General features: G+C 30.0%; 2 protein-coding genes across 2 annotated transcripts; one reads left to right on the top strand and one right to left on the bottom strand.

Annotated features, from left to right (window-relative positions):
- The first annotated feature begins 1,876 nt into the window (after window positions 1-1,876).
- Window positions 1,877-3,848, top strand: LOC124848082 (light-harvesting complex-like protein 3 isotype 2, chloroplastic). Its single transcript, XM_047325697.2, has 3 exons — window positions 1,877-2,489; window positions 3,090-3,227; window positions 3,351-3,848. The coding sequence occupies exons 1-3, from the start codon at window positions 2,078-2,080 to the stop codon at window positions 3,599-3,601; spliced, it is 801 nt and encodes a 266-aa protein (XP_047181653.1). The 5' UTR covers window positions 1,877-2,077; the 3' UTR covers window positions 3,602-3,848.
- A 964-nt stretch (window positions 3,849-4,812) lies between these two features.
- LOC124848084 (glutamate dehydrogenase 2) lies at window positions 4,813-8,093 on the bottom strand. The gene is made up of 9 exons (XM_047325700.2): window positions 7,881-8,093; window positions 7,593-7,706; window positions 6,470-6,691; window positions 6,321-6,395; window positions 6,105-6,221; window positions 5,761-6,014; window positions 5,520-5,595; window positions 5,360-5,446; window positions 4,813-5,271 (listed from the first exon to the last, which is right to left on the bottom strand). Exons 1-9 carry the CDS (start codon window positions 7,986-7,988, stop codon window positions 5,086-5,088), a joined length of 1,239 nt encoding a protein of 412 aa, XP_047181656.1. The 5' UTR covers window positions 7,989-8,093; the 3' UTR covers window positions 4,813-5,085.
- Window positions 8,094-17,195: the final 9,102 nt, after the last annotated feature.

The raw sequence follows: 17,195 nt of genomic DNA, 5'->3' as shown, positions 1-17,195 counted from the left end.
TGGAATGTTGTCATCCATATATTAAAATACATTAAAAGATTTATTGGAAAATGTTTGTTATATAGTTCCAATAACCATACAAAAGTTGTTTCCTATTCATATGCTGGTTGGGCATGATTTTCTTATAATATAAGATCTAATTTCAATTTTTGTGTTTCCATTGGTGGTAACTTGATTTCTTAGAAGAACAAGAAACAAAGCATTGTGACAAAATTTAGTATTAAAGCATAATATAAAGTTATGACCTCAACCACTTTGAACTTTTTTAGCTTAAATAATTGCTTAAAAAATTACAATTTAGAAATGTGTCTCAAGTAACACTTATATATGACAATCATATTGTACTTTATATCAATTTTAATCCTGTCTTTCACAAGAGAACCAAATACATTAAGATTCATTATAATTTCATTTGAAAAAAAATTGTATTTGGAAACATCAAAACTGAATTTGCAAACTCAAATTATCAATTACTAAACTTTTTTACTAAATTATTACAAAAATAAAAAATTAATTACATTTATAACAAGTTTGCACATATGCACCGATTTAATAGAAATGTTAAATATATTACATTTTATATTAATTAGAAAACCATGTTCCTATGTTAATTAGGAAACATATACCTATATTATGTTATTTTTATAGGCTTAAATGCTTACTTCATCCCCATGCTAAGAGGTGAATTTCTATTTAGTTAAAAAATGAAGACATTGGGTCCCTATGAAAAATATATGAATAAGATCCAAAAAGAAAGAACAAGTTCAACAAATCATCAAAGAAAAAGTTGAACAAGAGATAGAAAAAGCTGGACAACAGAAGAGAAAAGAGAAAAAGTACGGCTACATTAGCATGGACTTAACGTCGTTGTTGTCAACTTAACGGACATAACCTTATTCATACACTTTTCATACATAAGGATTCAATGTCTTCATTTCTAAAACTGGGTACTAAATAGAAATTCACCTCTTAACATGATGACGAGTAAGCATTTAAGCCTAAATTTAGTCCACATTCTCATTATTATAAATATACTATTACGTATTTTCTATATAAGAAAAATTAATCTTATAGATATTTTTTTACTATATTTAATAGTTATGAAATTTAATATTTAATACTTTATTTTTCTCTTTTTATTATGATGATAAATACTTCACATTGCTTAGTGTAATTTCATATGCACCATAAACATAATTACTACTTGTTGGTAAAGTGGTTTTGCTAAACAAGAAATTTTGTCTCTCAACTAAAGAATTTTGAGTCACTTTAAAAGCGCATAGTATTAAATTCCATTGAATTTCCAAAAAGTTGGATTCGGAAGTAAACAAAGGTAAAAAATGTTATAAAAAAAATTAAAAGAAGTTAGAATGCGCAGGTTAAAAAAAAGAGACTATACTGTAAAGATGTATAAAAGCAGGTAAAATATGGAAACTTCTATCTATACCAATATTAAAAAACCTTTAAATTACTATACAAAATCGATTCTCTCCATAATCATTTGTTATCATCTTTATCGGCATCAGATTTACCTATTAATTGACTGAATCACCTTAAATTTTACGACTAATCAATTTCAACTCAATTCAATCCAGGTAAGTACTATTTTCTATAAATTTTCTTAAGCTTCTACAAGATTTATTTCATAAAATTCCAAACATCCTCAAAATCTATGAATATTTACTCACCTAAAATCGTTACTGTTCTGAAATCCAAGTCCAACATAGGTTAATTGAGCATTCCTGTGGTATACTAGATGGGCCATTTTGTAAGTTTGAAGATGGTGTAATCCATAGATTTTGGGTGCTGGGAGATGATTGGATAAGGGATTGATGAGAATGGACTAAGGACAAAGGAGTTGCGAGGCCTTCAGACTGTACCTTTTCCTTTTTCACTTCAGTACTTCCCCCTTGTGGCTTTTGTGTGTGCTTTGCCCATACTTTCTAAGGCTGAGGATTGCCCCAGCCGGAAATAGAAACTCAAACCCACCCACTCATCAACTCACTCAACCACCATGTTCTGATATTTCCTCCACCACACACACACACAAATTCACACTCACATACCAACCAAATTAATGCAGATGCAAAGCATGTCAACCACCATGGCTTCCTTTTCCCCTCTCACCCATTTCCCAGCCACTCCTTCGTTGCAATCCAAACCCCGTCTCTTCCACAAGACCAACTTTTTATTCTCTCTCAGGTCCAGGACCCTTCCTATCTCTCCTTTGAAGGCGGCTGCTGCTGAGAACGGTGTCGGGACTGCCGTCGAGCCGCCGCCGGAGCATGCCGCACCGGAGTCTTCTCCCCCGCCGCTCGAGAACAGTTCTGTTGGAACCAATGGGGCTGCTGCTGCTGCTGTTGCGGTTCAGAGTGAGGAGGTGAAAGTTCAAAGTGGTTTCGTGGATCCAAGATGGGTTTCTGGAACATGGGACTTGAAGCAGTTTCAGAAAAATGGCACCACCGATTGGGATGCTGTAATTGATGCTGGTAATTTTATTATCCCTTGCTCATTGTGCTGGTAATGGTGATGCTTTTAATTTTTCTTTCCATTAAATTAAGTTTTGGTTGATGCCTGTAACCCTTATAGCTTCATACATATCTGTTTCTTCTTCTTCATAATTTAAAGTAACCATTTTGCAGAGGCATTGTTGTTAATTGCTACAAATCTTGTTGACAAGAAAAAAAGATATACCTTTTTACGGCTTTTAGATTGTAGATGTGTTCCAGTATGGTGTAACTTGTGATCACATAGATGTGCTCGGACTCTAGCTATTCTTGAATGATAAATTCTTTTTTCTGTGATTGTCATGGTGAAAAGCCTTTATCAAATTAAATGTGGCTTGAAGAGTGTGACATTTCTATACCCCAATTGAAATCAGTTTGCTAATAAAATGGAGTAGATGGGTCTGTTTCCAATGTCATTCCTGATATATTCCAATTGACAGAGTATGGTTCATTTTGTGTTTATTTGACAGAGGGCTAACACATAGTTGATGTTGGATCAGATTCATATCTTGTTGGTTTCATTTTTTTCCCCTTAAAAAATACATCAGCCTGTATTTCATCCCAGGGTGTAATTATTTTCAGAGGCTAGAAGGAGGAAATGGCTTGAGGATAATCCGGAATCATCCAGCAATGAAAATCCTGTAGTTTTTGACACCTCCATCATACCCTGGTGGGCATGGATGAAAAGGTTCCATCTCCCTGAAGCTGAACTACTCAATGGTCAGTTTTGATTTGCATTCCAGAATGAAATTAAAGAATAATTTTTTATGTCATAAGAGACAAATAAAAACTAACAGAACCTTCAATGTTAATTTTTTTCTTCTTCTTTTGAGTATCGTGCAGGTCGTGCTGCCATGATAGGATTCTTTATGGCATATCTGGTTGATAGCTTGACAGGAGTAGGCCTAGTGGATCAAATGGGAAACTTCTTTTGCAAAACTCTGCTGTTCGTGGCTGTGGTCGGAGTTCTTCTGATCCGAAAGAATGAGGACCTTGAAAACCTTAAGAAGCTATTGGATGAGACTACTTTATATGACAAGCAATGGCAAGCAACTTGGCAGGACGAAAATTCAAGCACTCCAAAGAATGAGTAGTGGAATTGCTGTTTTGTAGTTCTCCCTCTATATGTCTCTTAATACAGTTTCTATTACTCTTTCTAGTACAAAAAAGACATGGATATGAATTAGACATTGTAGTTCAAATCCTTCTCTCGTCCTAGCTTCAAATGGCCTAGATAGTTTGTCTGTTTGCAATGCGGGAATTGTCTTTTTCTTATTTCAAGATCCCTCAACTTCCAAAATTAATACGACTTTGTGGCAATTCTATTTTTTGTTTTTACCATTTTTTCAGTTTCATTTTTGTTGCAATCTCGATTGAGATAACTAACATGAATTTGCGAAGCCCATCTTTCCCAGGTATTGATACGTATACAAAGGTTGACGTGAAACTTACCGAACATTTCCGTCTCTGAAAAGATCGTTCCATCACTGAACCAAACTTGCCATAATAATATTCTGAATGGAAGCTCGAGATAGAGACCACTGTATCATTGTTTTTTAAAGAGATCCCGATATATTGACAACCAAATTTTGCAACCAATGGAGCAAACACACTGAGAGCATCGTCTAAAGAGAGTCAAAGCAATGCAGAGAGAGTGAAAAGAGTGCGAAAACTGCAAAACCAAAAAGGAAGACAACCAAAAAGGAAGAAGAGGGAAATCCGAAATGAAAGCAAGAATAGGACAATCTGAAATTTCTCTCCAAATACGCCCTCTACGCCAAAAAGAAACTTTTTTATAACCTTTTACAACCGAAATGAAAATGGGTCACGTGTAATTGTTAAAAAGTTGGCAAACTTTTGTTGTCAAAAAACGTTTTCTTTCGGTCTTAGTGGTGATCTTCCTTTAATGAAAGTTAGAGATAAGAACAATGATCGTCTCTAATAAGATTTGTTTTAAAATAAAAAATGTTACTTAGAGTAAGTCTTACATATGAGTTGCCAAAATTGAAGAGTTTTTAATATAAACAAATTGGATTTATAAGTGAATTTCTAAGTTAAAGCAACTTATCTGTACAACTCATATCAAAATAAATTTTTTCAAGAATGTAGTATGACTTGACATATACCAGACTGTCTTGATGCAACTATAACCTCTCAATTCTAAGAAATCTATTATGCTATTAGTTTAGTATTGTCATTTTATTAGATTGGTATTTTTCCGACAATGGGTTTTATGGAGATTATTTATTAGATTTTTTTTTTTTAATGAAGATTCTTTTTTAGTAAAGGAAGATGAGCCCATGACTAAGATTTCAAAATAAAAAGCAATAGACTAAAAAACTGCAATCCACTAATACATCAAACTAGAACAACTAGAACATTTGAAACAAATATGGCTGTAACTATGGCATTATCAAACACCAAATGACAAGAACCATACACATTGGACAGACCAAATGGCGAGAATAATGTTTTATTGGCAAGTCTCTAATGCCTTTTACTTGACTAACTAAACCTAGACTAAACCTAGATTAAAGAAGTCACAGCCATATAAATCCTACTCTTGCAGGTTCAGAACCTAAGCTTCCCAACCTCTGAGAAGAGTAGCACGAGCAACACGGTTCACTCCAAGAGTGAAGGCTCCCATTCGCAAGTCACAGTTATGAATCTTGCACATTGCCTTGATGTCTTGGAAAGATCTGGTCATGTATTTCTTCAACTCATGATTCACCTTTTCCTCATCCCACATGAAACCTTGAATATTCTGCAAGCAGCACAGAATCAGAATAAGTTAAACAGTAAAACGCAGTCAACACAAAAAAAAAAACTTAAACTTAGTTGATTCTATCTACCTGAACCCATTCAAAGTAACTCACAGTCACTCCACCAGCATTGGCATAGATGTCAGGTAATATGATGACTCCTTTCTTAGACAAAATCTGCAAAAAGAAAATCACTCATTATATCTTTACATTATCACATATGTATATAGCCTGAGGGCAATCAACTTACCTCATCCGCTTCAGGGTCAGTGGGATGGTTTGCTGCTTCTATTATAAATTTAGCCTTCACGTCAGAAGCATTTTCCCTTCAAAAATAATATACTAAAATTAAGTTGTTGTTAAAAACAATAGTAAAGAAATATCTAAATAAGATGATTCTAGTCAAAATCTCCCGTTTAGAGTGCATTTGGAAAAAGTTTAATGGATCAGTGTCAAAACAAACACAAGCATACAAACATAGAAATTCATACCTATTTAGAACTCCTCCCAATGCACAAGGGATAAGCACGTCGCATTCGTGAACAAGCAACTCATTTGGATCCATCACTTCCGCACCTGGAAAGTCCTTCAGGGTTCCATTGCCCTCATCCTTATATTTCAACAGAGCAGGGATGTCTATTCCATTTGTGTTTTTGATAGCACCACTGATATCACTGATAGCAATCACCTTTCCTCCTCTCTCATAAATAGACTTAGCAGCCCATGTGCCCACATTTCCAAACCCCTGGTGTGATTAAAATCAAATAGATGTTGAAACTGAGATTCATATGTACACACTATATCATCATACCATGATGGTAGTAGAAATTATTACCTGGATAACAAATGTGTGATCAGCAATGGACTTCCCATATTCAGCAAACAAGGCTTCAGTTGCAAAAACTACTCCAAGACCTGTGGCAGCCTCCCTTCCCAATGATCCTCCAAGATCCTAAAGAAAAATGACATTAACATTCAAAGTAAATTTCTGGATAACTCTAATGTCAAATTTATTAACAGTTCCTAAGGGTATTGTGCATTTGAGACTTACAATAGGCTTCCCAGTCACAACAGCTGGTGAATGACCATGAAACTTTGAATACTCATCAAGAATCCATGCCATAGTCTGTTTCAGTGAAATAATTAGAGATATATGAAACTATAAAATACAATCATTAATAAAAATGCTACTATCAGTACCTGGGCATTAGTTCCCATATCTGGGGCAGGAACATCCCTTTGAACACCGATGAGATCATGAATCTTCTGAGTGAAAACCCGAGTAAGACGTTCTAACTCACTAATACTCAGATCTCTAGGGTTGCAGCCAATCCCACCTTTTGCTCCTCCGTAGGGAATGTCTGCAACAGCTGTCTTCCATGTCATCAACTGAGCTAGAGCATTCACTTCATCTGGGTCAACCTGACATAGAAATGAAAAAATGATAAATGATCATGAAAATAACTGTGTAAATCAGCCATCTCTTTTAGTCTAGCAAAGTGTAGATCAGAACTATGGTGAAGTTAACCCATTATAGTTGAAGCACTATTAAGCAACATAGTTAGAATGGTTTATGTAGTATTCCAAAAATTTTGTTCTGCTGTGATGGACGAAAATCATCTCAGAAACAACTATAATATCATGTTACATTTACATACTTAGGTAAGTAATAAAATGAAAAAGAAGATGCAACATCTATTCCATGATTGAATTTAGAAGATCAGATAGGAAAGTAAATTTTCAAAGGCATTTATGTAATTTCATTATGAGATAAGGGCAATTCAAGAAGCATGTGGATTTAGGAACACAACATTAGCAAACAGAAGAATGTAGCATGTATATTGTGATTGGATTCCGCAGATCTACATAAGAAAGGTCACATTCAACATGCAAATTGAATTCCGTGTGGATCTCGTGATTGGATTGAGTGAAAGGATTGAGTGAAACTCCCTTTTGGAATTTCAGGTGCAATAATGATTCTGTATGCATCAATCAATGATCAACACAGTCAATTAATCCTCAACACTAAATAATTGGAAACATAAAATTTTAATAATGATTTGCAACCGGTATTAAGCTATAGAGAGGAAATGACAACAGTTCACAATTTATATCATCACTTGCACAAAAATAATAATTATAATAGAACAGAGCAGTTCAAAACAAATATGGTAAAAAAATAATCATATCAGTGTGGACTCAAATGAAATAATTTGAGCCAAATTGCACACTTAAAAGATAAATCACAATATCAAGAGTTCAATTAACACAAAATCAAATTCAAAATACTGAGAAAACACAAAAACAACATGATATATTCAACCTCTGGATGATATCTAATCCCTCCTTTCATTGGACCACGAGCATTATCATGTTGGATTCTGAATCCCACATAGGAAACCAGAGTTCCATCATCTTTCGGGATGGTGCATTCAACCTGAAAAGATCAGAAGCAAACCACAGGTAAATTCTTCTCCAGATATTCTTCACACATCCCACAAACAATAAAATGAAAATATCACCACTTTTTTTATCAGGTGAGTAAGAAATGAAAGCCATGCAAACAAAATGAGTGAAAATCCATAAAAGGAAGCATAGGAAGGTTGACTACCTTGATTTCTCTGAAGGGTATGAGAAGACTCTTCTCAAGCTTGGAATCCAAGCCGAGAATGCGAGCTGCACGTTGAAAGTTGCGGTTGGTGGCGGCTAAAGCATTCATGGTTGCAAAGGAGAGAATGCAAAAGAGAGATGTGAGTCACTGAATGAGTCAAGTGTCACTCAACTAAAGTGAAGAAGAGAATGCTATGATTATGCAATATTAGGTGAGTGAGTATGTGCTTTTATAGATGGAAGAAAGAGAAAGAAAGAGAGAGAGCCAAAGTAGGCATAGATTATTTTTGTTTGACTTGAAACTCTCAAACAACATGTAACCGTCATTATATTTATTTTCATTATTTCATTGTTTAATTATTTCATTAATTAGGCATTGATAGATTTTGTCTATATCACACAGTCATCCATCTCATTCTTATCTATATAATAATTTTAATATCATTCTTATCTATAAAATTCTTGTTAATGAAATTATATAAAATACAAGAAAAAAGAATATTTTATTTTTAATATTTCTAATTATCATGAATTTTTAAAGTAATTTTTATAAACTAATAATCTTATTGCAATAAAATTAAAAAAAGTTAAAATCATTTGCGGTGTCTATATAAATTCAATTATCATCCTAATATACATTTAATGATTTTGCAAATGTAAGATATTTTTTTCACATATATATTATTATGAAAGGTGAATTTACTAATATTCTTTATAAAAACAAAAACTTAAAATAATAAATTGAGCATATAAATACTTACATTCACCACAAATTAAAATTGAACTCTATTTTGTCTAATCTTATCGTGAACAGTTAAATATAACTTTTTTTTAGTAACAATAAAGAATTAAAAATGTAGGAAATTGATTAAACTATTAATAGTTAAATTTTTATTATTACTATTGTTGATAAATTTACTTTTAGACTAAATACATTATGTACATTAAATATCAATACATAAATATTGACATTTAGTTTTATACTAATTATATCAGTTGTTATCTTTATACAATAAATATGATATATAATATATATTATTATAAATATTTACAATATAAATTTTGTATCTTACCATAACCATAAAAATCTCCTCTAATTATAATTTATAATTAGTAATGTATTATAAGAAAATATTTATCAAGTTATTACTATAAAAATAATGTAATATAGAAGATATTTGTTTGACAGTTTCAAAAATATCTATTAACTTTCAGCCGTTTTCACTTAAAAATATAATTAAGTTTTATTTTTCTTTAACGATTCAATAAATAAAATCATAATTAATTTTTATTATTTTATTGTTTAATATTTATTTTAGTTTCCTTATTTGCTAGTTTTGTTTAAAGTGGTTTTTCTATTTTTTAATTGTTCAATGTGGTCTCATTTTTTGTAAAAATGATTCAATTTGATATTTTGTTCACAACATTTAAAACGCTAACCACGTATTGTCTACTTTAGTCAATTTGAATGACTTGTCTAGTTTTAAAATATGTGGCAACATCATTGATGCAACAAAAATCCATCGATAGTGGGATCTGATTCATCTTCTTCTTCTTTTCTCCTTTTTTTCTTTCCCTTACTTTTTCCAATCTAGAAAAATTAACACATTACAAACGAATATACATATTCATACAATTTCATAACCTGTACAAAATTTCATCATTCCCTTTTTATTTATTATCCCACCTTGTTTCGTTCTACAATTTTATTATCATTCAATTGTCATTACAACAATTTCATAAAAATTAACACAATTTCATAACCTATACAAAATTATAGCCAACCTAGAAAATTACTTCACCACAAACACAAATCAAAAAGAGATAAAATAAAGAGAAGAGAATAAGGGATTTGGCTGGCTTCAAATCCATCACTGGCCAACAACGATGCACGGTGGTGGTAGTGCATTGCACGACGACAATGGACATGGCTTGGATGCGCCCTTGCATGAAAAAGGAAGAATAGAAGCATTACCCATCCCTTGCATGTGTTAGAGAAGAAGAAAATGAAGTGGAAAATCCAAGCTCGAAGGCGTTCGTGGAAATGAAAATGACAACTTGGCTTAACAAAGATGTAGGCACGTCAAAGGACCTATAACTGTAATGTTTAAGTTGAGATAAGGGAAATGGGGAAGATGAGAGAATGAGAAATGGGGTTTGAGGTTGTGGAACAAGAAGAGAAATAAGTCTGCAATAAGAGAGATGAAACAAAATATAATGTGTGGTTCATAGAGAGAGAAAGAATGACGAAAAATTTACTGTTCTTTCTACTGATGAATTTTTTCGTAGATAAATAAAATATAGATTATTGACAAATTTTTTCGTCAATGAATAAAATATGTATTATTGATGAATGTATCGATAGATTTTTTCGTCGACAAATGAAATATGTATTACCAACGCACAAATCTATTAGTAATTAAAATTTTAAAAATTTATTAGTAAAATCCGTCAATAATTCAAACTTATCGATGAATTTTTTTCGTTGATAAAATTTAATTGGTAATTTCAATAATTTTTGTAGTGATCATTTGCTTTTCCATTCAACATCCATATTCATCCTATTTAGAATTTATGAAGTTGATTTTGCTCACTTTGATTTTTGTTTTCTCTCTTTCATTTTGAGGTAGGGTGTATTTGTAAATTTGTGTGTTTTGTCAGCACACCAGCTACTCTGGAGAGATTTATTAGCCTTGAAAACAAACATTTTTAAATTGAAAGTTCATTTCAAGCAAATGTTGCATCTTAACCATGTTTTAGGGATATTGCTGCATGAATTGCTTAGTGTCAGGTACTATAATTAAATTTTATTAAGTCAAATGATCATGATTGAATGAAGTATGTGTGCATAATATTTTTCTAAAAAGAACTTTCTCTTGTTCTTCGTGACTTAAATTATTTTAACAATTGACCCTTCTTTGTAGATTGTGAAATTTCACTTGTCTGAGGAGATCTTTCTTTTTGCTATGGAGGTTCAACTACCTTTGGATGTTAGTTATCTAATTCCTTGTTTTTCTAAAGATCATTGAGAAATGAGAACCTATTCTTGTGTATATTTTAGTTTCCTTTAAACTCTAATTATCATCCTATATGTGTGTCACAAGTACTAATGGACAATGCCATACTAGCATATCAGATTAAGGGGAAAATTCTACTAAGTGTGACTACTTTCTTACAATGAGATATGATAAATAGTTTAAAACTAGTGGATCTTCAATCACATAAAATATTTAGCTTTAAAATCAATTTAGTCTTGATATTCAATGTATGCAGGGAAGCTGCATTAATTCTAAGGAGTTAATGGGAGAAAACACATGCAAATGATCTTAGAAAAAAGAAGTAGCTGCTATGTAGTCAAGCTTGCCACAGACTATTTCTGTTTGAATCTCAGAGAATATGCAAGAGATAAACATACAAGGAAACATAAAACTGGCTATTAAATAACCTTACATTAGAATAAAAACTGAAAAGAAACTGTAAAAGTATATGACACTGACCAACTATTCCTAATATTATGGTAGACTTATTCAAAAGATAACTGCTATTGGAACCATAATTTGACTAAGTATTTCATTGTCTGGATCATCAGGAATTGTACGCAAATGATATAACCGCCAATGACCAGCGTTGCTTCTAGTGATGGAACCGAAATATTAAATGATATAATTAAATTCTTCATTTTCCCTTACCTTATTATGAATTTAGAAATTTACTGAAACATTGGCATCCAAATCTACTGACTCATTTTTTTTTATTATTGTTTAGTAGTTAGACACTTTTAGCTCTCTGACTGATCTTACAATGACTTTGCAAGTTTTTTAAACTATACTTTGATCCAGTGTTACTCTTATTGATATGATATACTCTTGTTACATAAAAAGGTCTTGAGTATAAAAGTGAAATGCTGTAAAAAAATCCTTGTAGTTGAGTGCAAAGGTGAAGGATAGGGACCGGACAATGTCATGACTCAGGGCATGATCGATAAGGCGTTTTTAGCATCTCAAAGCAATAACATCACGTGACAGAGGAACGCAGCAAGATGACCAACATCATTGCAAGGTTTCCTGTGCTTCTGAACAAAATATAATGCATGCATGAGTGACTGAACAGAACCCTTGCTCGAGGGAGTGAATACGTCGCCACCTCATCACACATTTCGAAATAACACATCTCCCTAGCTTCAAACTATGCTGAATATTAATCATTGAATTACTTCTTATATCACTGACATTAGCTTCAACTAATCCCATTGTTAATTTTTATAATTATGACTAGTTTACCTTCTTTGTTTGTTTGATCTTATTTAAGTGACTGTGGTGGCACATGATTATAGTTACAACTATTATTCAATTTCTTACATTAATTTTTTTTTACTTAATGAACATACATGCTGGAGATTTTATTTTAAGCAAAATAATTCTATTTTTTATTAAAAAAGAGATTTCAAATTAATTAATTGAAGTCTTTATTTTATATCTAATCTCTTAATTTTTAAATGATAATGATTAAATTTAATTTCAATTGAATTTTTCAATTTTGAAATCAAAACATGGTACCCATTATACATCAAATTACATAAATGCCTACTTCAATTTATTAATATCAATGTATATTAATATTGAATGATTAAATTTTATTTTTTATAAATTATCTCAATATACATAAACATTTATTTAATTAAATATTAGTTTCATATTTTTCTCAATTATATTAAGTATCTTTTTTGAAAACACTTATGAAGTGTTGTAAGAGTTTAATTGTGATATTTTTTTATTAGAAAACAATATTTATGCATTAAAGTAAATATTTAATATTAGTTATTAACAAACAATACATGTAATTTTTTTCTTAATTATAAGGTAATGTTACATGAACATATCATGAACATGATGGTTAAAATGAATTTCGCATTTAGTTATTAATTATCTGGTAGACAGGTATAAGACCTCGTAATTTTTACAAAATAAAGTTCATCAACTTTTACACAAATATCCTTTTAGAAAAGTAATAAATAAGGTATCTTTTATACAACTAAACTAGAGTATGAACTCAAACTATATAAACATATTTATATAATTACAACTAATATAGTATTTAACCATTTTCCATTAAAGGGTCCCAAACAAAATTTTTCATTAAGTGTGAGTGCATAAGAAAAGTTTTAATTACATTAAGTTAAAGAATATTTTGATGTTTATCCGTGTTGCCCCAATTGAAAAAAAATTGTTTTACGGTTGTCAACTAAGGTTTTGGGAAATTGGAACTCAGAATTACAAAAGGTTTTGGGAAATTGGTAAATTGTTATCATCGATACTATTGAATTCACCCTAAATAACCTGAACCAGAATATAAATTTGAAAACATTGAAGAGTGTGCAAACATGTTCGGTAGCCTGTTCGCATTGAACATAAATGGATCGCAGACTGATGATGCACCTATTCGTTTATGGGACACAGACAAATTTAGATGCGTTCAAAATTTGTGTATACGTGAAATGTCAGCTATTAAAATACTAGTGTGAGAAGTGTGATTATTGATATAACTACTAACCTTGTTGCATGCCGTGCCTTCTATTAAGTCTGAAGACAACCCATTACTAAACCTTAATCCAAGGAGAAGACCTTGTTGATGATGATGGTCCACAACTCCTCCCAAGCTGAATACTACCAATACTTCCCAAGGCTCCACCTTCTAATTTCTTTAAAATGGTCTTATAATATATTCCCATGATATATATAATAATAATCCTACTTTTCTTTTTAGTCTTACTTAACTATTAACATATTTATTTTTATATTATTCCAAACATTAAATATGTATACAATTTTTATGTTTTAATATTTGAGTATATTAAATAAAAGCATGATAGAAATAATGATAATTTAAAAGTATATATATATATATATATTAAGTGTATATAAAAATTTATTACATATAATAAAAAAGTTTTGGAGATAAAGAATATTTTGACGTTTATCCACATTAAGCCGAATTGAGAAAAAATTATTTTTACTGTGGTCTAATTAAGGTTTTGCGAAATTTAAGAATTACAAAAGGGAAATTGTTGTTGTGGATAATATTGAGGTGGTCTCACCCAATTGAATGCACCATGAATAACCTGAATCTGAATTTGAAGATAAATTTGAAAACATTGAAGGGTGTGCGAACATGTTGGGCAGGTCGTCGTATTGAACATATATTGCAGACTGATGATGCACCTATTGGTTTATGGGATCAGCCTGAACGTATCCGATGTTCAAAATACAGTGTATACAGCAATTAAAACGTTGATAGAGAATACATAGAGATAGTGTTTACAAGTGAGGAGTGTGGTTATTGATATAATTACTAACCTCCTTGCATGATTCTTCTTGTTCCTTCTATTACATCTGAATCAAGAAAGGGCAAACTTTGATTAAACCTTAATCCAACAAAAAGGAAGACTTTCTTGATGAGGGTCCACAACTTCTCTTGGAACAGTTTTCTTTCATCTTCCAATTTTCAATCAACACTTTCAAAATATAAATATTTTTTCTAGTAAAATCAGTTAAAAAATTTACTGATACTTAAATGTCAATTAAATTTTTATTTTTAGTTTACTTTTTTATATAATAATAATAATAATAAATTATTATTATTAGTAATAATAATAATATTAATAATAATAGTAATAACATTGGTTATAATAATAATATTAAAATAAATAAAATATATAAAATTTTAAAAACCATATAAATCTTAACCTTTAAAAACCGAGTAAGATTTTTATTTTTTTAAATTTTTATTTAGTTTATTTTTTATTTAATAAAAATAAAAATAATAAAACATATTAAAAAATAAAAAAAAAATATTTTTAAATTAAAAGCAGAATTAAAAAGTATTAAATTAAAAAAAAATTGTTTTAATTTAATAAAAGTTTAATTAACTTAATATTTTTCACATAATTAAATATATTAATATTTTAATTTATAAAATATTATTTATTAAAAATATTATAAAATTAAAAAAAATATATTAACAGTATTTAAAATTATGATTAACATATTTAATTGGAATTATTTATATGTTAACCATATTTATAAACAATTAACATATTTAATTTGAATTATTTAACCCTATCTACAAATACAGTTAACATATTTTTTTATATTTTTTAGTTTTCAATTTTATAATATGTTTTATTTATCTTTTCTAATAAATCATATTTTATAAACTAAAATATTAATATATATTAAATTAATAAAATATTTATTATATTGAAAAAATATTTTTTATTATTAAATTAAAATAAAAATTAAACTAAAAAAGTTTTAATCAATATTTGAATGATTAAGTAAAATTTCTTTTTCAAATTTTGAACCTAGGTAATAAAAAAAGAGTATCTATGACATTTTAGAGTTGTAAATGAAAATTGGAAAGTGCATGGTAGTGCTCTTCCTCCCAAGGCTAAATACCACCAACACCTCACAAGGTTTCACTCTATCATCAGTATTTACACTTAAAAACGTCTACACGTAGTGTAATACTTAGTCCAATATTTGTTAAGTTTGTGAAAAAAAAAGTTGAATTTATTATTATAATATAAGGTTTAAACAATAATTCTGCTTATATATTATTCTAGAGGATAGTAATATATATATATATATATATAGGTTTGCTAACGGGCGCATGCCTCTTTTTTCAGTTGGTACATTTTAGCAATGTGTACTGAGTTTTAGTAGACAAAAATATCCTTATATATCATAGATTCTAAGTCTTAAGATTAAGGATATTTTAATAATTTTCATTATCAAAACTAAAAAAAAAAAAAGAAACCCTAAATCCTTGCTCATCTTCCTCATTCCTCTCAAGCATTTCTCTTTCATCTCTCTCATTCAAACATTTTCTTTGTCATCCTATGGTAACCCAATTGAAAAAAATCAGAAACCCTGACTATGAAACAATCTTAAAAAAAAATTATTTTATAATTTTTGTCTTATCTATTTTTATCCAATTTTCACAAGAATTGGTAATTGACTTGGAAAAAATCAGAAATACTTACTCTTAAACAATTTCTTATAAAAAAAATAATTTTATAATGAATTTTCATTTTATAATTTGTCTTATCTAATTTTATCTAATTTTCACAAGCATAATGACATCAAAGGAATTGGTAATTGGCTTGGAAAAAATCAGAAACACTCTATGTTAAACAATTTCTTACAAAAAATGATTTTATAATGAGTTTTCATTTTATAATTTTTGTCGTATATAATTTTATTTAATTTTCATAAGTATAGTGACATCCGAAAGAATTGGTAATTGGCCTAGAGGGTTTTTTTAGAGATGATGATTCAACATATGCAGATGATAAAATTATAGAAGTTAGTAAAGATGGTGAAATTGAAGAGATCTTGAATGAACCTTTGCCTGAAGGTGAATATGTCAATGACTCAACACTTTACAAAGGCAAATTGTTTAACGACAAGTGTTTCTGATTTTTGCAATTGGGGCTTCAGTAGAGATGACAGAGAAAATGTTAGAGTGAGAGAGATGAAAGATAAAGGATTGAATAAAATTTATATATGGTACTATATATATAATTTATTAAAGAAATGACAAGTATACAAATCTACATAAATTATAATAATATTTAAATTATAACCAACACAATATTTGATTGTGTAATATCCCTTAATAGAATATTTGACATATCTTAACACATGTACTCAAGTTGGTGCATGTATATCATATATTCTTAACTTCAATAAAGACTCATTAAACACTCTACTTGACACTTCTTTAGTGAGAACAACAACCAATTACAATTATGATCTTACAAAAGAGAAATGAAATTATTTCAGCTTCAAGCTTCTCTTTGATTAAATGTCTATCAATATCCATATGTTTTGTTCTATCATGTTGCATAGGATTGTGAGCAATTGCTATAGTTGACGTATTGTTATAGTACAAACTCATAGTTTCATTTGGTTTAAAGCTCAAATCTGATAACACATTTTTTATCCAATAAAGTTCACATACACCTAGTGTTATACCTTTGAATTCTACTTCAACACTAGATTTTGCTACTACAAGCTGTTTTTTACTCTTCTAAGTTACAAGATTTCCTCGTACAAAAGTAAAGTATCTAGAGATATATTTTCTATCATCTTTTGAACCTGCTTAATCTGCATTAGTGTATCATTCTACCTTTAAGTTCCCATGATTTGAGAACAAGATTCCTTTCCCAAGAGTGGACTTCGAATATCTCAAAATCCTCTCAATAGCATCCATATGAAGCTTTTGTGGGTCATGCATAAATTGACTAACGATATTT

The sequence above is a fragment of the Vigna umbellata genome, chromosome 1 (assembly GCF_029865625.1).
Source record: "Vigna umbellata cultivar VRB3 chromosome 1, Vumbellata_1.0, whole genome shotgun sequence".
Lineage (NCBI taxonomy): Eukaryota > Viridiplantae > Streptophyta > Magnoliopsida > Fabales > Fabaceae > Vigna > Vigna umbellata.
Note: the sequence above shows the minus strand (reverse complement) of the source record. Positions and strands in the feature narration are given on the sequence as shown.